At 36.0% G+C, this 21793-nt stretch overlaps 1 protein-coding gene across 1 annotated transcript in view; it reads right to left on the bottom strand.

Annotated features, from left to right (window-relative positions):
• Positions 1-541: 541 nt before the first annotated feature.
• LOC128252919 (serine/arginine repetitive matrix protein 1) overlaps positions 542-21793 on the bottom strand; it is a 45680-nt gene continuing 24428 nt past the window's right edge. Inside the window, 15 exon segments of the mRNA XM_052981141.1 lie at positions 542-3582; positions 4077-4190; positions 4392-4613; positions 6240-6593; positions 6596-6823; positions 8012-8149; positions 9525-9698; positions 9757-9935; positions 10057-10175; positions 10327-10609; positions 10876-10936; positions 13163-13478; positions 16901-17017; positions 19581-19711; positions 19810-19918. Of these exon segments, the coding sequence (XP_052837101.1) occupies positions 3311-3582; positions 4077-4190; positions 4392-4613; positions 6240-6593; positions 6596-6823; positions 8012-8149; positions 9525-9698; positions 9757-9935; positions 10057-10175; positions 10327-10609; positions 10876-10936; positions 13163-13478; positions 16901-17017; positions 19581-19711; positions 19810-19918 (2817 nt within the window). The 3' untranslated portion in view covers positions 542-3310.

Here is a 21793-nt window from a genome sequence, read left to right on the forward strand (position 1 = left end):
TAGATACCCTAAATATCCTACTGTTATTGCTGTTGCACGCAGTTTTAGTATTGACAGCAAAATGTTCCGAACATCTTTCATTCTTTAAAAGGGTTGGTAATTATAACCAGCATATGAAGCTTATTAAATTAAGTGATTTAAAATACCCGCCAATAGAATATCATAAGTTTAACTTAAATTTTTAAATTTTTTTTCAATTTTTCTCCCGAATGTTAATTTGGATATAGTCGATCGACTCGGCGCTTTCCAATTTATGTACTACCTGCACTATAAAGACAACATTTGGGAAAGTTTAACTGAGATAGCTTCAACACTGAGAGACTAAAAACGGATGGGCGGACAGACAGACGGAGAAATGTCTCCTTTACTGCTCTGCTAACTTCTGACTGAAATTATTATACCCTCTGCAAGGTTATAAAAACTTAACTGTTTTATTTTAGTGCATTTATTTTGTTCAATATTGTGAAATATTACAATCTATCACAACTTCTCTTACCATCCTTGCATCTCGCGGACCTTGCTAATTAGCTTTCAAATCAAAACATAGTTTTTAAAACGTTTATATGCATTTTTCATTTTTATTCGGTTCATACAATGTTATAATCATTTTACCATCACTTGATTTTTTCTTTCTATTTTGTTATATTAATTAATCCTCTTTCAAATGATTCTGTCTCTTTTTTAAGTACGTTTATAATAATATTGTATTGTGTTATTTAGCATTTCTATGAAGGCTATTTGGTGTGCCTTTTTTTATGACAATTCAGAAAAAATTATCAATCGGGTTGTATCGTTATTGGTTTTATTGCATTTCGTATGACGCTTTTTTAAATCTTAAAATCGTGGGCGCATTTAGGCGTGAAAGTCTGATTTTTAAATTTATTTAATTGGTTTGTGATTTTTAATATTTCCATGTGAGTCAACCGAAAATGGAAAATTTGTATTATTTTGACTTTCACTTAAGTGTTTATAAAAATCGATTTTACCATTGTTTTTTAAGAAAAAGCCTTTGTCGTGCGCCTATTCGTTTTTGGGTTATAATTTGTTTAGGTTTACCTTCTCTTTCTTGTTAATCATTTCATATTCTTTGTAAACAAGCTAGAATATATATCAAGTTCGTTCTTAAGTAGATTCATATTAAAGTTGCCTAAAATTTGTTAAGTACGATATTTAAAACTAAATGAGTTTAAGAGCCTACCATTCGGTTGTGTCAAGTTTTTATTTATCAAACTGTAACTGGAAATATAATAGTGTTTGTGTATGTAAGTGTGCATTTCCTGTTTGTTTCGTCTGTCTTGTTATTTCTTGAGATTTTGATGATTGCCGGTGTTTAGTTAAGTTTCTTTGTTATTTATTTTTAACCAATGCACTTGACGGGATCGAATCGGTGATAATTTTTAGAATGATCGTAACAAACAGTTATTGTTCTTAGGGGCACTTGATAATATGCACTAACTCGGTAACTATCAATGACATTCTGTAACTCATCGATTTCAACTAACAAACAGGTTCATTCATGAAAAACACATACAAAATATTTAACTGTTTAATAAATACCATAGAAGTGACGTAAATTTTCTTCTTAATTTTTTTTTGGTTTCGTTTACTTGTGTTTTTTATTAAAATATATATAGGCAAGCAACAATTAAGCTCAATACTGAAGTTAATCACACAACTTATTGGCAATGAAATTTTAACTTCAGCTTACACGTTTTGTCTTTTTTCTGTACTTTCTTTGAGAGGCTCAACTTTTAAGCTTTTAGGTGAAAACCTACGGGAAAAAAGTTTCTGCCAAACTGAAAGTTAATTGGTATTTAGTTTGTACTAAAACACTGTGTACGCGGAGAGATATAAAAAACAAAGTCCAACAAATGCTCGTAAAAATTACATCAACTTTCTCAAAGCTATTGCCCTTCGGGAAGCATTTGTCTTCATCATTTAAGCGCTAGTATACTCAAAACATGATTGAATCAATTAAGTTGTTTTCGATTTCGTTTGATCTTTGTTTCCATGTCGACTATTTTCACAGACACGTTATAGGTATATAAGAAATGTCTGAAACTAGTTTCACAGCTTTTCAAAGCATATTCTCAATTTGTTGCAGTTTTTGTGTAGTTTTATTGTGTAGTTGCTTTATTTTAATCATCATTTGCCTTAAGTTTTTATAAGCCAAAATGTATCTTAAATTATTCTTAACATCCTGTTGTCGTATTTGGTACTTCCCTTTTGTAGTTCATGTGCAAAATCTATTATCAACTTTTGGTATTTGACGGATCAGCAGTTTAGCTTAGATCACCTTATGCATTACCCAAATATACGGCTTGGTTACTCAACTAATGCAAGTTACAAAAATGTGAGTATATCTCGTGTCGAATGGCCTCACTTTTTGGACGGGTCTTTGCGGTGATGTTTGTCCCATTTAAATATTTATTGTTTATGATTTAATGATATCGAAATATTGCAAAGTTATTTTGAGATAATTGCAAAGTATACCACATTGGTTTGATTTTGTTTTCTGTTCGGGTAAAGGCAGTGAAAGTGTCTTACATAAATAAATTGTTTGTGTATTGCTCGTGTCGTTAGATGACATTTGGCCTGATTAGATTTGCTTGCAGCACTTTAACTAGGAAACCAAAAGCGAATTTAACATTATATTCAAGCCAAGTCGGAAAGAGATTCCCTTATACCCTTATCCCGATTTCATTACGACATATTTTCCTTTTCATTTTTTTATCGAATATAAATTAAATTTTGAACAAAATTTGAGTTGAAATAAAAATACCAAATAATATTTACCAATACTAACAAAAACATTGCTAATATAATTTGTACGAATAGAGCCAATCAGAGGCAAAGTAGAACTCAGTTAGTGTAGGAATTCTTAGATCAGAACTTAAATAAGAAATGAGAAACTTTTGAAAAATCTAAAGTTTGAAATAGAAATATTTTCCTTTTTGTAACTGGCTGGTTAAAACAATACGTTGCCTATTATTATTAGCGAATTCTTCAAATATTGGAATTAGTTCTAAAGCTATGCAGTTTATAAGCCCATTTTAACTTTTGGACCTAAATGCAAACCAAAAATTATTTATAATTTTGGTTAAACGAATATGACTTTAACTTGCATGGAGAAAAGTGTCGCACTGGAATCAGGCTCTCGGATACGATAGATGGGGTATATGTTTAGGTATTGCATAACGTCTATTACGTATCATAATTGCTTGCTATCAAGGGCCAACTAACTGCCTTGAGGAATACATTTTGCACTTGAAAAGCACTGACTACCTGACCAGCATCTCGTGTCCAGGATCTACACGCTCTCCTCCTTGCTGGCGCTGCTGCCCCAGAATCGATCAAAGCGGTCGCGAGCCTTCTCCAGGACCTCCGCTGCAGTTGTCCGGGCGGTGGAGGCCGTGCCCGTCGACGAGGAGGACGACATCGCCGGATCTGGCTGCTGGGGCGGCTGATCCTGGGCCGCAGTGCACCGCACCGCCCCGCCCGGCTGGCCGGTGGGCGTGGCATGGGGCGTCAGCGTTTTGCCGTAGATCGCGGCACTGGTGGTTGGACTGCAGGACTTCCAGGCTGGCGTGATGGCAGTGGTCGAGAGGGTGGGGGGAGGGGGAGATAGTTTTGGAAATAGTGTTCGTTATGTTACGCAAGGATCTACGGTTTCGGGTACGCTATGTGATTGCATTGTCTGGCACAATTTGCTTTTGGTTTGATACAGAGAGAGGGGGGAACTTTGCTTTATATTTACGCTTATCGAGATTGGCTTGATTTGCTGGTGTGGTTTTGGGTTTGGTTTGGTTTTGGTTTTGGTTTTGGTTTTGTTTTGGTTTTTGGATTTGAAGAAGTTGGAGTTTGGCTAACGATGATTCGATTTTTTGATGATGCTTGTGAGTAGCGATACATACATATACATATACAGATACATATATTTAAATACGAGTTAATATATAAATATTTGTAAAAGCGATTTGACTTTTTTGTTCTGTTGTCGACTTCATTTGGTTTTGCTGATGCTTTTGGTATGGAAGATTTGCGTTTTTTTTATTGAAGCGTGCTTAATGGCTTACCGTCCATTTTAGCCTGTTCGGTTAGTTGTGGCGGTGCCGATTGTGGTGGCGGTGGGGGCTTCTCCACCGGCGTCGACGCTTTTATCTCGCTCTGCGGTCGGCTGTAGTTCTCCCCTGCGAAAAAAAAGAACAAATTCAGCAACTGAACATTTAAACTAGGAAAGTACAACACTTCGCAGTCAGAACTAAAGTAAATCGTTTCTACGCTTTTTGGTAACATCTCTGACTTTTTATAGAAAATCAGATCAATCATCTGTTCTACGACTTTCAATAGCTTTCACATAGAAGTGTGCCACCGCCGTTGGTCTGCTCTACCGTCTTTGACATTCTGTGTGACGGTGAAGGTTTTGCCGGTGTCAAGGGGCACCGTCCAGTTGACTGGATCGGGAGAGCGCATTATGATCTGCTCCGGGGACTTGACCCGGGTCGGTTCTGGTGGGGACTTCACCAGGGGCTCCTCGGGCACTTCCGGCACGGGAGGCTGGGGGCTGCAGCTGGAAATGGAAATGGCAGTCTCACGACCATCCTCGCCTTCGTCTGTTGGTGGGGAAAATATCCAAAAACAATTGTAAATGGGACTTCAAACCAGTTTTAGGGGTTATGCGTTATGTAAATAATTTGATTACGGGCGCATTTTATGTTTGAGTTATTTCATTATGCTACCGCAGCTGTTGATCTTCATATATATGGACTGTTTTCATTTTTCGTTAAGCAAGTTTTGTGTTTGAGTTTTACTGGTTAGTAGTTGTAACCAAAAATCGAAATTAATTTTTGTATTTGTAACTCAATTTGGAAACCAAAAACTCAAGAAAACTCAGTAAACATAAGTATATTAGGCCAGAAGCTTAAAAGGCAAAGAATTGTTAGTAGAACCAAATAAATTATATTTTCTTCAAACCTTTTTTTTAATATTATAAAGCGCACAATATTAAAAACTGCATGCCACAAATACACAAACAGACACGCAACATGTAAATGCGAAGAGGATTAATAAAACAAAAAAACTTTTATGTTTGATTAAATTGATATTACTGTTAAAAGTTCTTGTGTGGCATATTTCATGTTATTTTTGTTTGGTGAATGGTTTAGGGCAGGCAACAACGAAGGCGTCGACGATAGCTGGCAAAGATAAGTTGGTTGATTCCTGGCACTTGAAATACGCCAAGAAAATTGCAAACATTCCATATTTGCTTTAAAAATTGAAAATTTTAAGAGTTTATCAAAGGAAATAATATTATACTATTTGTTATTCTCTCATAATTGTTGAACCAGTCCCTAAATATAATATGCTTGCTAACATATCTATTACTAAATGGTTATTTTAAAATTTCCCATCACTTGTATCAGTTTTCAAATGTCTGTGATAGGGTGTTTTTTGTAGATTTTGTTGTGTTTGAAAATAAAATTTTAAACGAATTATCTAATAGAACTAAGGTAGAGGTGTCAATACTCAAACAAAAAAGACACTAGAGTATACAGGATATTCACAGAAACAATTTGGAGCTATGAAACACAACCACAATCTACAAATAATGAGACACAACTGTTTATATAGATACATGAATACAGACGCACGGCTGATTATACAACATTTACATACATTGATTACAACAACAACAAACATTAATAACAACACATTTTGCTCTTTGGGTGTACCCACAATTTTCAGCAGTAAAAATTTTAAATTTCATTTGATTTTTATGTTTTTGGCTGTTTTTACATTTGCATTTTTGGACAGGCGGCCAGTGGAATAACAATAATTTTATTTCAAACCAAACTACAATTTTGTACACCTTCTAAGACCAATCTTTCAACACAAATGATTCCACATGGCTTGTTCCAAAAGAAAACACAAAAAACACGTTAATCTAATCGGTGATGCCAATTGGTAAATCATAAATTTACCACATTTTTTACTAATTGTGGACGAACAGTTTTGACCAAGGTGTAAAATGCTCAATTATTAATAGCGTTTTTTTTTTTAGATTTTTTTTTATAGTTTTGAGCTTTACAAAAGTTGCAACACAAACATTTCGCGCATCAGATGTCATTTTACAGCAGTTTTCATGTATTTTACTTTTTTAATGGGTTTTATTTTTTGTTTAGCTTGGGTTTATTGAAGAGATTTGTTTTTGTTCAAGTTTTCGGTGAAACTTTACTCACTTTCAGCCAATTTTCTATCCTGACCTGGTACCGTGAGCCGTTTGATGTTGATGGTTGCAGGCCGGGTTGGAATTTGAGCCGATGTTGCTGCTGCTGTTGCTGCTGAAACATCGTGTTGCTGTTGCTGTTGCGGTTGCTGTTGTTGTTGTTGCTTTTGATGTTGCTGTTGCTGCTGTAGTTGTTGTTGCTTTTGCTTATTCTGCAGATGCTTGGCACTATTTGCTTGACTACCGCTACCAGCACCAACATGACTACCATTGCCAATGCAACTACTATTCGATCTATCTTTGTCTTTCTTACGCATTTGCTGTTGCTGCTGTTGGGCGGATGTTGCCGATGGTTTTAAAATTTGCCGCTGCCGCTCTTGGCTTGTGATGATTGTGATTGATTAGCATGAGGCTGATTAGCGTTTAATGCTGATTTAGCTGCTGATGTTGCTGCGGCTGACGCTCGGGTTGCTGCTGCTGCTGCTGCTGCTGCTGCAGTTGCTGTTGCAGTTGCTGGCGGCGCTGAGGCTACTCTACCGTTGGGCGGTGGCAGGGAACTACTTTTAATGCGGGATTGGAATGTTGTGGATAGGGTGGCTATAAAACGTAAGCAGTTTTCGGTTTTGTTTGTTTTACGATGATTTTTGTCGTTTTTTTTTTAGTTTTTATATTGTTTTACATTTTTTTTTCACCGAAAACAAAACGCACGTGAAAAAAATGGTTAAATGTATTTTCATTAAAAATGTTTTATTTGTTTTTTGACAAGTCGAGAATTAAAGCAAAAGTTTTTATATAAAAATTATACCAAAATAAAAGGCTTAATAAATCAAACATGAAATGCTATTAGTGGCGTTCCAACTTCTTTAGGTTAGTTGTGTTAAAAATTTCAAGGAGTTAGTCTACTTAAATAAAGCTAATGGTATCTTTCATTTGCAGCTATTGAAAGGAGAGCACAATGTTGACTTTATACCCAAAACTTATGTAGAGGACTTACAGGAAAAAAGAAACGCCAAGGTTAGTAAACTAAAAAGGTTTGTTAGCTTGGCCGCATAAAGTTAATATTATAAACATATATTACAGATTTTTGGGGATGTAAGCCAACACGGTTACACTTAAAGTTAGTAGGAGGATAACGAATGAATACAAATGAAAACTTCAACGGATTAGACACAACACTGAACTTGAGTTGTTAGTATTACTTTTACTTACTTACAGATAAGTTTAATTCGTTTGTGTTTTTAGTTGGTTTGTTAAATTGTTATTTAGTTTTGTTAGTAACAGTTCACTTAACATGCTAAACTATAGATTGTTATGTACTCGAAAGACCAATCAAACGCTGCATTACAGAGAGAACAGTGATCGGAACTCAAGAGGGTAACAAATGAGAATTAAAAACTAAAAATGTTACTGCATGACCAGAGACTAAACTAACAAATACTTTTAACCCAAACGTAATTTGTTTTTAACTAGTTTTGTTACTGGATTCATTAGACACTAAACTAAAAGGTCGTTCGAAATACGTTTTGGATTTGAAAGAACGTACAAACTGGAGGTGTGATCGGTAAACTAACTTAACTAGAAACACATCCGGCAAATAAGTCAAATTTAAGGCAACGAAAAATCGAATCGGAACGCAATCTAAATAACACACGTGAAATCCGCCAACTAGGACCAAATAAATAAGGCAACAAACGGATCGCATCGTTCCAAAAACTGAACAGAGTCGAGTTTAAAATATCTGGGCGGGGGATTCTTGGTTTTGCCTCCTCTAAAGTGGCTACTTACATGGGCGTGCCTTGCGTTCGCTTCCGCTTCCGGTTGTCGGCGTCTTTTTGCGGCTGCTGGGCGCCTGACTCGCCGACCGGATCTGCCGCTTCGGTGACTCATTCTCAGCAACGCCCGGACCCGCGGATTGCGACCGGGCTGAACAGCACGCACATGGACACACATACGGATGAGGATGGTGTGGTTTTCGGTTTTCGGTTTTCGGGTTTTCGTTTTTGCATTTCGTTTGTTTCGTTATTTTTTCGATTTTGTTGTATGGTTTTGTTGGTGGTGGTGGCGGTTTGATTGATGACAAAAGTACGATTTGTATGTTTTAATTTAAGTTCGCATTTAGCTAGAGAAGTTCATATTCGGTATGTTCGGCTGGTTGAGAGCCCATTCTACTGGTGATTTTTGTGTGGGTGTTTCAAGTGAACTGTTGTACAAAGATTCGTGATAATGCGCTACAAATGAATGCTCCGGGTAAGTAGTTTTCTACACCTCGATCGATTGAAATTCAAAGCATTTTATAAAATCCTTGAAGCTTTTGAAAATAGATTTTCAAGGCCTAATCTATTTAGATTAACGGACCTAGCCTACACTTAAGCTATGTTCAAAGCCAGCAAATCGTTGAACCATCCAGAATTTGAATGTTAGAGGTAACTCTGTTATATTCAGTAATTCTGAATTTCTTTTAAATTTAAATTTACAAAAGTCAACTTTAGAAAGTGATTTTAAGCTTTTTGAAAAGCAAAAATAATTCTTTTAATATAATCAATTCAATTCAAACTGTTTGAACACCAAAAATAAAAACAATGTGAGCCTTTTAAAAGCTAAGCCTTAGGTAGAGCAATGTACAGCCAATTTGTAACTTATTTACAGTCTAGCACACTCACTCATTCAATACCCTAACACACCGAACTGATATATATTTATATATAAGCAAATGAATGCATGATTATGTGTAATTATAATTTTCAGTGACCACCTTAAACTGGTTTTTAATACTTTGTTCTGAAGTTCCTGTAAGAGGGTCTCTTAAAAAATGTCTTAAATGTACAGCATGAAACTCAACTTTCAACCGATTAGAAAACACAGATTCTCAAAGAAAGGGTAAATTTAGGTAACAAGAATCTACACTAAGATTGTGCACAAATCTCATAGCCCAACAAGTCTTCGGTGCACTTGAAAAGGTTGAAAACCGAATAGACTTCGGCTCTTCGACTCTTGAGGAAAAATGCAAATCAAAGGATTTAAGCAGTTGAGCAAACTATTGCAAAACGAAAATCATAGAAAACTAAATAAAGTCATTGATAACGGGGCGTATACTTATTGTGGATCGTGTACAATTGTTCTGTTCTGTTCCCGAACCTTTAACTCTATTCGTTAGTGCATTTTGTGTACTTGTGTCATGGTTGCTTAGGAGTAAATTTGCTATTCAGATATGGTTAACTTTGGAAGTGAAATCGGCAAATATGCTTTCTTTCTGTTTATCTCCAGATTGCGAGTGGGGAAATAGCGGGAGTTTACTCACATTTGAGGACCTTCTTGGGACTGCCCTTCTGAGGACTGCCCTTCTGGGGCGATCCGTGCCTGGATAAGGCGGTCTTCTTGGGACTTCCCCTCTGGGATTCCGACTCCCGCTTGGTTATGGCCGGCATCAGTTTCTCGCGCGTGGGCGAGGGCAGCAGAGCGCCCTCCTCCACATCTACGAGGCAAAATCGCGGATTACCCTGTGCTACATCACTCATGTTTCAGGTACTCACCCGGACCCGTGGTGCGTTCAAGGTGATGACGAATATTGCTAAAGCGCGCTGGCAGTGCTGAAATCTCATCCTTATTATCAATCAAGAAGGCTTGGCCAGGAGCACGAGGCTTCTGGGTCTTTTGTAATGGCGTGGATTTCTTATTGTTCTCCTGTTCCTTTTCCTCCTTTGTAATGGGTCTAACAAAATGCAAGAACGAAGGAAATTAAACGTTAGTATGTATCTAATCTAATCCAACTTCTTGGAACCATGTTGATTTGGAACATGGCCCGACTAATCAATGTTTTGATATTACATTACCTATGAACAGTCGAAGCTAGGGAAAGAGCTGAAAGTGAGCTGCGCTTTGAAACCTGATCCCACAGATCCTTCTGTTTCTTGTACAATTCCGGATCGATTTCTATGCCCCAGCCGCGACACTGGAGTGGAGAAGAAAACAAATGAGTTAGCTTCAGCATATGAGTTAGTTTCAGCATATGAGTAAACAAGTTTGATACATAATACCATATTGTTAAGTTCAACTAACTAGTGTTATAGATATAGTGTTATAACCAGAGATTTCAGTCTCACCTTGTATTCGCCAGCCTTTTTGCGGAGCTCAACCATCTCCTTAAACCACAAATCCAAGTTCGGCTTAGAGTGCGGCGGTGCGGAGCCGTTCAGGACAACCACCTGGCCCGATTCGGCGCCCTGCTGCCGGTTGTCCACCTCATCCTTGAGGGCTGCGGCGGCCGAGGCGGCATCGGCGAAGCCAAAGTTCTCCTTTTTCGTGATGAAGTGGTTGAGGCGCTCCTGGTCGATGGCCTGCGAGAACGGACGCGAGGTGATCTTGCGCTCCACAATGGTCACTTGTCTGCAACAAGCGAGGGAATCATTAGAAAATGGAAGTCAAACTAGCTGCAGAGAGATTGTTTTTAGAGGGAACTGCAGTGCATCTCGACGGCTGCAGAGTGCAACACTTGCAACATGCAGGTGCGGATGAATGTGGATTCTGATTTGTTTTTTGATTTTTGGGTGATGCTGCTCTTTCAGGAGGGCTAATGAAGGACATCGTTCAATGAAAGTGGCAGAAGCTATGAGCAAATCGGTTTGGGGGCAGTGTTAATCAAATGTTCATACTTCTCGTGCGTTTTTCTATCATCCGTATCGCTAACCAAGGGCTCCAACTCATGTAGAGTAGCTGAAATCACACAGATACGAAATTTAATGCTGCAATCCAAGTCGATCGAAAGCTTTATACAGATTCTGGCTGATGTCTGGCACCAGTGGGTACATTAAGATAAGGGAAAGTATAACTTAATTGTAGAAAATGCAATAGTAAACTAAAGGCCGAAAAGGTGGAAACAAAGGTTAGATCTTCTTTTGCAAAGTGTCTCGATTACGCTAAATTTGAACTCAGGGGTAAGGTCATTTCATAATATTGTACAGCAAATAAATGAGGCGAAAGCAGCGCTTTGGTGGTGGTTGGTGGGTGTGGTGTGGTGTGGTTCGGTGTGGTTCGGTTTGGTGGGTGTGGTTTGGCGGTTAGTTTGTGGGTGAGCAGCCTTTACTCAGGTGAATCAAATGCCAAATGAAAACTTCAAATGAAAATTAATTTGTGTCTTTGGCATTGAGTTTAGAAACGAAAATTATGTTGAATGCTTTGGTTGAAGCGTGTTTGGTATGTTTTTCTGATTGTTTCTGGGAATGTGTTTGATTCATTTTGGTTCACTTTTGTTTGGAATATAGAACGAAATTCAATCCAATTAATGTATTCTTTTCTTATATAAAATATGTGTTTACAATTCGAGTTCAATGCAGCGTTCGATTTTCAAATTATTTGGTTGTTAGTTATTTTTCGTATTTGTTTATAAGCACTACGTCCAATTTGTACACTATGCAAGCTCTTCGCTGGAAGGTCGATGCGTCGCACAAGGGTTATAGGCAAGACAAAAGCAGTTTGCAATTGAAGCCACTAATTGCCACTGAGATGCAGATGCACTTAAAGATTTAGCATATACGTATATAAGAAGGTTAAGTTTAAGTTTATTCTATTGATTGTCGATATTTTTGGTTCCGTCTCCATGTGCCTTACCTATGCGCTTTGCTTGAACTGTAAATTTTGTTAGTATTTGGAAAAGTTTTATTCGTATTAACTGCCCATGGCCTGAACTAACCCCACGCTAAGCTTGCCAATTCACCTAGCCGATGATAGGTATGTAGACAATATACAGAGTTGATGCCGTGTTGACTGATTGATTAATGGTTGTCTGGTTTAATGTATGACTCTATAGTAATTTCGATTGGTTTGTCGTTTCACACATGCAACGAAACTAAGGCAACGTATGCAATAACTCCTACGCTTCGATCGAAATGAAAACAGAATTTATCACACAACCTGCGGCCACAACATGCTCATACTACTCTTGGCTATTTTCAATTCATGAAGTCGTCACGTAAAATTGCACTGACACTACGTGTTAGTGGGTTCTGCATTTCAAATGCGCAGGACCCGGCGATAACGGTTGCCCATCAATTGTGATTGATCAACGCAATTTTACGCTTGGCAGTAACACAAATTGTATTGGCTTAGCAATAATAAAGATTAAATTTAGTTCAACACTTACGTCAGCTTTTGGCTAAAAAGATATTCTTGAATGTGTTCAACCTTTTTAGTTTCTGGTTTAGGTTTTGTTTTTGGAAAGGAATTTAGCATAATTTCGTTCTATATGAAATAGATTTTAAAGACAGTAAAAGATTGCTAACTGCTTGAAATAAAATAATCATTAGTTTACAAAAGCGTTCAACGAAACATTGGCTTATACGTACACAAAGAAAGGAAAAATTATACAAAAATGGTCTAGGTAATTATTCTAGAATAATTTCTATCTTAGTTCTGAGCACTGTAGTATACATATTTATAGGTACGAGTACGAGTATAAAGGTAAGCGAAAATTTACGATGTGTACATAAAAAACTTGGATTGGATTAGATCGATTGCTTGGTGGTAAATTAGCATTTTTAATATGGCAGCGGTGAGGGAAGAAAAAATCTTTTAGCCTACGTTCATTTACCAACACAATTCAACACTTTTCTATTGTTTTTTTTTTTTTGTTTTTTTAGCTCAATGCTGCTGCCACGGCACAAATTTTCATTTAAAAATCTTGAAAAATAAACGAGTCTCAACAGTTACTTAGGTTAGTAAGCAAAAGGTTACGCAATCTGCCGTAAAGAAACATTAATTAAAAATCAAATGTAAACTCATTTAGTTCGCTCGCTCTTTTGGGTTGTTTGTAAATTAGTTTTAGTATTACATAAAGTAGTTGAAAGAAACTATGCGCTAGTAGGAGATGTTCGTTTGTTTCTTTTTTTTTCGGTTGTTTAGTATGTTTAATAAATGCTTAGCGACGACAATTTGTTGTCGCACCTTCTTTCTGATTTGTTGTACGTTTTTTATGCACCGTGGGCAAGCCGGCACCGCCACCCATCATTGTGTGATGTGTGTGACCATTCTGGGCTTGGGTCAGACTCTGACTCTGGTTTTGGGTGTGACTGTGGCTCTGGCCGCCGGACCGAAGGGCGCCCAGCGATATGGACTTTCTCGGATAATCGCCGGCAGCGGCTCTAGACGTCGCCTCGCCGCCGCCCTTAATCCGTCGGACAGTGGGCCAAACGAATTGCAGGCGGTACTCAGTGCTCAACTTAGTGATGGTCTTTTTGAATAGCCCATTTGACTCACCCGCCTGCGAAAGAGAAGAACAGAATCACAGAACGAAAATGGGGTTTTCGGGGGTAAGGGTTTCAGACAAAGAGAACGAGAAAAGAAAGAGAACGAGAACGAGAAAAGAAAGCATTGCAGTGTCGCATTGAATGTAAGTGTAAGTTAAGATACATAAATATTAATTATAGTTTTATTAAGTATGATTTTCATATTTGTACGGGTTCAAATAGGACGATCAGAGCACGGTTAACATTGAGAAGAAGAGCCCGGGTTAGTCAGAGGTGGAGAAACAGAGAACGAGAAAGAGAAAGAGAAGAAATACACACAATACAAGTATAAATGGAAAATTTTGAACATCTATAACTAATTACTTGAAAGTGTTATACAAATACCCCAAGTATTACTTAATTTATATTAAAACAAGGTTAAATATTTCAAAACAAAATATTTAACAGGAAGAAGTCGAGTGCCCCCGATTTTAAAAAAATATGCCCCCAGAACATAATCGGATTTTAGGTGACGCCATCTACAGGAAATTTACTTTTTAGCTTATAAAATATAAGTTTGATATTAATGATTTGTAATACGTTTGTAAAAGTCGATAGTTATTAGCCGAATAAACATATGAAACTTAATAACTGACATATAAACTTGCGCTGCGTGGACATAACTAAAATCTGTATGTTAAGTCCCAAATCATACGGACGGGCCAGACGGACATGGTTAGATCCTGATCATGAAAATCTATCGGAAATACATATTTTTTCTCGTTAAAACTTTTCAACGAAATCAATATACGCTTTTACTCTACGCGAAATAGAATCACTGACATAATGCAATATTTAAAAATTTTTAATTTGTTTAGTAAGTATTAGTTTATTTAACAAATAACAAATAAAAAAGAAATAAAAAACAATTAATTATTTCAACCAAATTTATAAAGAAAAGGATTATTGTTCACAATATAACAACATTTTAAGGTACCACTATTTGGTCTTAAATATTTTTACCAATTTTTTAGAAGTGATCAAAATCATAGTTTCTTTAACATTGCGATCCATTTTCAACAGAGCGTCGAAATCTATAAAAAAAAGTATGCCTTTAAGCAAGTAATTGTTTGTGTCCAACGATTTCACTGTCTTACAAAATTAAATCGACGAAACTCTCCAGAGATCAATATATTACATTATAAATATTTTTCTAAATAAAGTGATGAAATTATTTTCTTTTTTTAGGTTTGCATTTTTTGAGAACTAAATTATGTTGTCGAAACTTTAATTCTAGCAATTTATTCAAACTTTGTCAAGCTCTAGCATCTAAATTGGGATTGAAGTAAAATAAGCTATTAATGACAGCAATCGGTTAGGCACAACTGGAGATAAAAAATAAAATGGGCATGAAAGCCAGTCAAAAACCTTATTTACACTTAAAAAGAAATGGTGGCATAAACAAAATTTTGAGTGTCATTTTCTGAATCAGGGAGTCCATCTGCACTGGAAAATCAAGGCTTGATCTCTTTTGGATTTCATTGATTTAAATTGTAAGCCGTGTTATATAACATATGGTTGTTTCAGTTTTAGTCCGTAATTTCAATCCATGTTAAATTTAAAATATATGACATGAGCCTATTTTTAAAACAAAAACGAATACATCCATTATAACGTGACAAAATCTTAAAAAATATATCAACAAGAAAGTTTACATAAACATTACCCAAAATGTATGATATAGAAGATTTAATACATAACCGCTTTTAAATAAAACTAAAACCAATTTAATCTACCCTTCTCCATTTATTTCGCATTCAGTTCCTCATTTACCCACACAGAGATAGAAGAAATCAGAGCAAACAAGCATAAAACCCCATTTTACATACTGCACACATTACAAACTACAAACACAATGGCCACAATCAGATCGTCAAAAGATATACTAAGTTTTGAAAGTACTATGGATATTACAAGCGTATGAATGGGCGAAAAAATCGATGTTCAACTTATGCAAATGTTAAAGTGTTCTGCAGATTAAAATTTTACATTCAGGTCGAGTAGACGCCTGACTAACTGACATTCTGTCTGACAACTCAATGGTGCTTTCGCACACTCACTGCCAAAGTACAGACACATGCAATCATGCTCATGTGAGTAAATGAAAATTGCCATGGCCATGAACGGCGGGACGAAGTACAAATGTTCAACAGCATGTCCTGCACAGGGAGAGTTGTCAATAAAAGGACCAGAAATGTAGCGACAGTGCGAGGCTAGGGAATTCAGGGGCTGGCATCACCGCTAATAGAAATTGTTGCGCGCTACAAAGTTTAAACCAGTGGTCCGAAGCGGTTCTATTTTTGATCGGATGTAAAGGACAGTTTTATCTTTCTGCTGATTTGTTCCAGCTACAGCTGCATTTTGTGACGCCAGGAAGCGTAGGTCTACAATCGGACTAAAAATCAACTTGAAAACATATAACCTTTAAATGGAAAGCTATTGAAGTATGAGCCAGCTTAATTGACATGACTTAGTAAGCGATTGTTTAAGCTCTAATTATAATTAAACGCTTTAATATTTATTTACCAAAAAAAAAATTATTATCTTTGCACTTTATATAAATCAGTTATAGTCTTAAATAGATTTTTCTTCAAAAAATTTAAGAAAGTTAAAAAAACTATTAGTTTCTTACAGGGATAGTAACAGCTATAAATTTTATAATAAAAGTGACTTTTCAAGATAAATTAAACCGCTTTTTTTTCGTTTACAAAAATATAAAAAAAATTATTTGAAAAAGTTTAAATTGTTTTGCCAAAAAAAAAAGTTATGAAACCATGTTCTCAAAAAACAGTTAATTAACTTACAAATTAAACGTCAATACTAAAAAACTAGTAATGTAATTTTCTTAGAAATAAAATCTAAATTTTAAAAGTATTTGATATTTAGCTGTTATTTTAAAAAAGAATGGATAAAATGTATTGTAAGAAACCATAGTGGGCATCCTATTTAAACTTTCTTCTTATTTAGAAAAAATAACATTATTTTTTTAAAGGAATTATCCTTTATCCAATTATGTTATATTCGGTCCCTTGTTCTTTTGAATTAAAACCTCTATATGAACTTCAAATTATAATATAGCGTTTTGATTCTATTCAAGTTTAGAGTTTTTCAAAAGACAATTACGTGGCATCCGCATAAATAATATTAAGTTTAAAGTATATTTCAATGACGGGATGTTTTTCTGAGTACAATTTTTCGATAGGCTTCACGAATACCATCAACCTTGCAAAGATGTCTTAAATAATTTGTACATGCTGCGAACTTGAAATCAGCAAAACACATCCATACAGACGCCCAGGCACGCGATTGTAAGCAAGTACTTGACTAGGCAATAGATAATCATTGAGTTAGAGTGCTCTGGCTACCGTGCAGTGAATTCCATCCGACAATTGCGTACCTGTTTTCTTGTGGTTCCGTCGATCTCCGTTGCAACGGGATACGCTCGTCCATTGGGCACGACGGGTGGTCCCTCCGATTTGCTGCGTCGCGAGGGTGTTCCGCCCCGCTCCTCCGACTGCAGACAGAAAGAGATGGGGGTATTAATGGTATACGGGCTTGTATAATTGTTAAGCTGGTCATTAATATTACGCATTCGTCTTGTTGACGTGCGTCATCATTTGAAGTCATTAAATTATGTGTTGTCAGGGTGCTTATGACAGTCAACGACAAAAGCACTTTCAGGCATGCCTCGGCAACCAAAAGTGGCAAGAGAAGGATTTTTTTTTTTAAATAGGTAGTATAAAAAAAAAAACAGAAAATAGAAAACCCATTTTTGGGGAAGTTTTATGCAGATAACTAAAAACTGAGAGACTAGTTTTCGTAGAAACGGACAAGCGGACGGAAGGACAGACGGACATGGCTAGATCGACTCTCCTAGTGATGCTGATCAAGAATATACCTAAATACCATAATATTCTCTGAAAGGGTATAAAAAAGGGGCTAAACTTGTAGATATTCGTGCACCACTGATTTTTGCAATGTTCTTGCAACATGTTCCCGCTGTGTGCCGCATTATTAATTAGTCTAGCGTTGGAGAGTAAAGGCCAAAATGAACTAGGAAAGGACCTACCTCATATAAAACTTTTGTGAATGGCTTTTCTGTTTTCCTGTGGCATTTGAAAGCGTCGACATTTTTATGAGGACCGCGGCTTAAACACATTAACCCTAATGCCAAGTCTGGCGTGAGGGCATCGGCTTTATAAGCCCATCAGTATGGTATATGAGAATACAAAAACCCAAACAAAAACGTAATACTCTTTAAGCTTAGGCTAGCTTAAGTTTAATAAAAATAAAAATGTAGGCCATGAATTATGCTAAAAGTTATTGCCTAACTTTTAGCATAATTTTAATCGACAATAAAAAACTACTATTTGAAATCCAAACTATTACAAAACAAAATAAACGGACAAAGATGTCCAATTCTTTCACGGTCCTATCAAGTGTCGAATGCGCAACTTTATGCGTGTGTGGCTATACTAAAATACTATTAGATGTTCACAGCAGACTGAGTTTACAATTTTTATATTTTGTACACCCAGAAAAACGTAGTTAATTGGCCGAATAAAACTTTAAATTTTTGGGAAGAGAGTGTACAGATTTAATACGGATCCTACTTAATAATTTTTTTTAATACACAGAGAAAACGATCATTTTTACTTCAATCCTGCTTATAGTGTTTGTAAATAATACCCGAATTATTAAAAACAGTACACTCTATTAAAAACTATTAATTTAAAACAAGAATATTCCGTTCTTAAAATGATTGTGGTACGAATCTTGGAACATCAGACATTGGGTAAGCTATTAAGATCCCGGAATCAAGTCCCAGACAAAGTCATCAATTTATTATTTTGTTGGGACTTATGTTTTTTTTTTGCTAACGTTTTGCTTTTTTCTTTAAATTTTGTATCTAGTTGACCTCAACGTTATAGCTAATAAAAGCTATTCGATTACAAACATATTCGTTTGAATTTTTATACGTTTTCTTAGTACGTAGTAAATTGTGATTCCAGTGTGGCGCAACCGGCTATTGCGTCTACGAATCCAAAGGCCTCGGTTCGAAGCCCGGTTGGGTCGACTTGCAGTGAACAAAATAAATTTGCTGTTCTGTTTCCTAAAATTATTTGTATCATTCTAATTTCCTATGGAATCAAAGAGAAAAGAAAATAAAGAGAAAGAGACTAAAAAGTACTTTTTTTTTGTATGTGATAACAAAAATATGTTCCCAGATTAAGAACAATGTTCTTGGTTTTTTCCCTCTGTGTACTTAAGTTGTTCACTTACACAACTTAAAAAAAACTTTTATACTTGCATAAAGAATTTTTCGTAGTTAAACCAACATCGTTCGTACTTTCTTCAAGCACTTTTGAGTACTTTGATTGATAAAGTTCATTCTCAAATGTAGAACTTGAATAATTCGTACTTAAATATTTTTTTCGTTCTTGAATCAAAAAAATTCGAATTTACCCTAATTTTGACACCGTTCGTACTTGATTTGACACCAAAATACTATTACTTTCTTTGGGTGTAGGTCAAGTGGAAATGCCCAATAATCTAGCATTTTAAGAAGAGGACTTTTAAAATGTTTGCATCATGCATGTTTAATATGCAGTTTTTTTGGATTAATCACATGAATTAATTATACAACATGTTTTAATACAAAAAAAAATAGTTTTTTGCAATTAACACATGAAAATATATTTTTAAAAATAAATCGTTTTCCTATTTTAATAAATTAAAAGCGTAATTCTGAACTGTCAAATTATTAATAAGTCAAAAAGAATTTCTAAAAATTATTACAAAATAAAAAAGCTTAGTTAAAAAAAAAATGTTTATATATTTTTAGATTGATCAATTAACAATATTGATTACGTACATAATTATTTATTGCAATTGTGTTTTAAAAAAAAAGTTTCTTATATCGATTATTTTCTGTCCCTGATTTTTATGGTTACCAATTAATTATAATACTTCTAAATACTCTTATTTTTATATTTCCTGCAGTTGTCGAAAAATAAAGATCGTATAGGGGCCCAGGCGACAATAAAATAGGATATGTATTTATGACTGACACTTACTCTCGCCAAACGATGTGCACTGGCATCTCGGCGTGCATCCGTATATTCCGATCCTATAATAAACTCGTGCGATTTATATGCTAATTCTGGACATTTTTTCCGTCGCGGCAATGGCGGCTCATTTGTCGGGCCTGCAGATGTGCAAAATAAAATCAAAAGTCGAATCAGATCGATATCAATAAATAAGTCCGTGACAATAAGACGCAGGACAATTGTCTTCGCTACTCACCAACGAATTGACTTGGGTTTGGGGCTGGCGCCCGTCTCACAACCTCTGGTCGCGAGTTGCCCGTAAATTCATGCCAACGATAAGTGCTCCGATACTCCGAGTGGAGCTGCTGGAAGAAAAGATATCAATAATTTAAGTAGTCAATAAGAAGCACAGAAAAATCCATTATTTTTGTAAGACTAAAAATAAATTTTGGTTATCAACACTTTGCGTGTGCGAAACCGGCAAAACACTCATTATCCCGTTTCGACCACTGCGCTAATCCTATTTAAGCATATACAAAGCGAGAAGGGATTTAATTTAAATAATGTATATTATCTCAAGAACGTCTTGTATAGATTTTAAGTCGATTGGCAAAAAATTGTTGTGGCTATTTTTATACCGATTCCCTAATATTTTTAAAAACCTAAAAGCGTCGGTGTCCAAAAACTTTAAAGCTACTGCACCGACCGATGATCAGGCTTAAGGACATGACTAGATCTCAAGGGTATGAAAAGGACGATTTTCTATTTTTCAAAATGAAAATAAAATGAGCTTTTGTTGGTCGGTTTCAAAAAAATGTGACGACTTATTTAAGGTTCTGAAATCATTTTTTTTTGTGTTGGGCGCTCGAGAAAAAAAAACGTTTGTTCTAAGTTTATTTAAAAATTAGCTAGCTAGAAAAAGCTCAACTTTTTACCCCCACATGTTATATGTTATACGTAATGTACATGTCCCTTGAAATTCCTCATTTTCTGATATCACTCATTTAGACATTTAAATTGATTTTGAGGAAAAAACATTTAAAAAAAACACAAATTTCTGGTTTCATTTTTGTTGAAAATACGCGTCGAATGACAGCCGACTTAGATGCTTCAACAGTTATTAAAAACAAGAATTTTTATTTTTAAGAAAAACGAGGACTCATGGGCTTACAATTTTTTGAAAACGCGATTTTCGAACTCTTTGTTGACCCAAGCAGCTGTTACAAAAATGAAGTGTTCTATAAATCGCCTATGTTTTCTGTTAAAATAGACAACGTGCGCAATTTACCATTGACTATAATTACACATTCACGCATGACAAATACCACAATCAGTCCAACAAAAAATAACCACTTCCACATATGGCCACATGTAAATATTTATATTTGCCAGGGCCAGACTTTGGGCCCACGGCTGTCGGCCAATTGGCCAGTTAGTCAAACAGTTTCGTTCCGGGCTCTCGGCCAAATTGCGGTTTGGCGCATTTCAATGCGGCAATACGTCCACCCACTTTCTCCATTACAACTGCAGCCATTTGATAATTGCGACAATGGCCAGAGAAAAATCCATATTAATGGCCTGTTTTCTACCGCAACAGTTACTCTTACTGCCACTTCAGCAGTTACTGTTTGTGTTATTATGCGACTTATTTTATGGCCACGACAGCGCGTATCGATCTTAGCCAAGGGACTTGGACATTTTGAGCAGAAGTCGTTGCATGTAAGCTGTAAATTGGGTTAAGCTCTTCCACACAAACTGGCCAAGACAGCTGCGGCGACTATCCTGGCCAACAGACAGTTCCAAGCAGTGGCGGGACCAGGATTTGGTTTGGTTACCTTTTTTTAATCCACAATTGTATCACTTCTACCAGCGAGGGGACTTGAAACACCAAACCCACGGCGCTTAGTTTCAGGACAGCCAGTCACTCGATTTAATTATGGCCCAACTTCGAATTAACCCCCCTGCCGTCCTAGAATTTACGTGAGCTTAACTTTCATTGTCTCGACGTCGTTTCCTGCTCCACTTTTGTAAGAGAAATAATTGTCCCAAGGCACGCAATGTCAAAATAGAGGAAACATCACATAAATTATTTGTTGCAACTATCTCCTTGCCTTAATTTAAATTTATAAGCACATAATCTGGCTCTGAAACAAGGTCACTCTTAATCAGGATAAGTTCAAAGATATGATCGTTGAATGGATATACCAATCAGGAGTTTTTCAAATATTGAAATAAAAACG

The sequence above is a fragment of the Drosophila gunungcola genome, chromosome 3R, assembly GCF_025200985.1.
Source record: "Drosophila gunungcola strain Sukarami chromosome 3R, Dgunungcola_SK_2, whole genome shotgun sequence".
NCBI lineage: Eukaryota > Metazoa > Arthropoda > Insecta > Diptera > Drosophilidae > Drosophila > Drosophila gunungcola.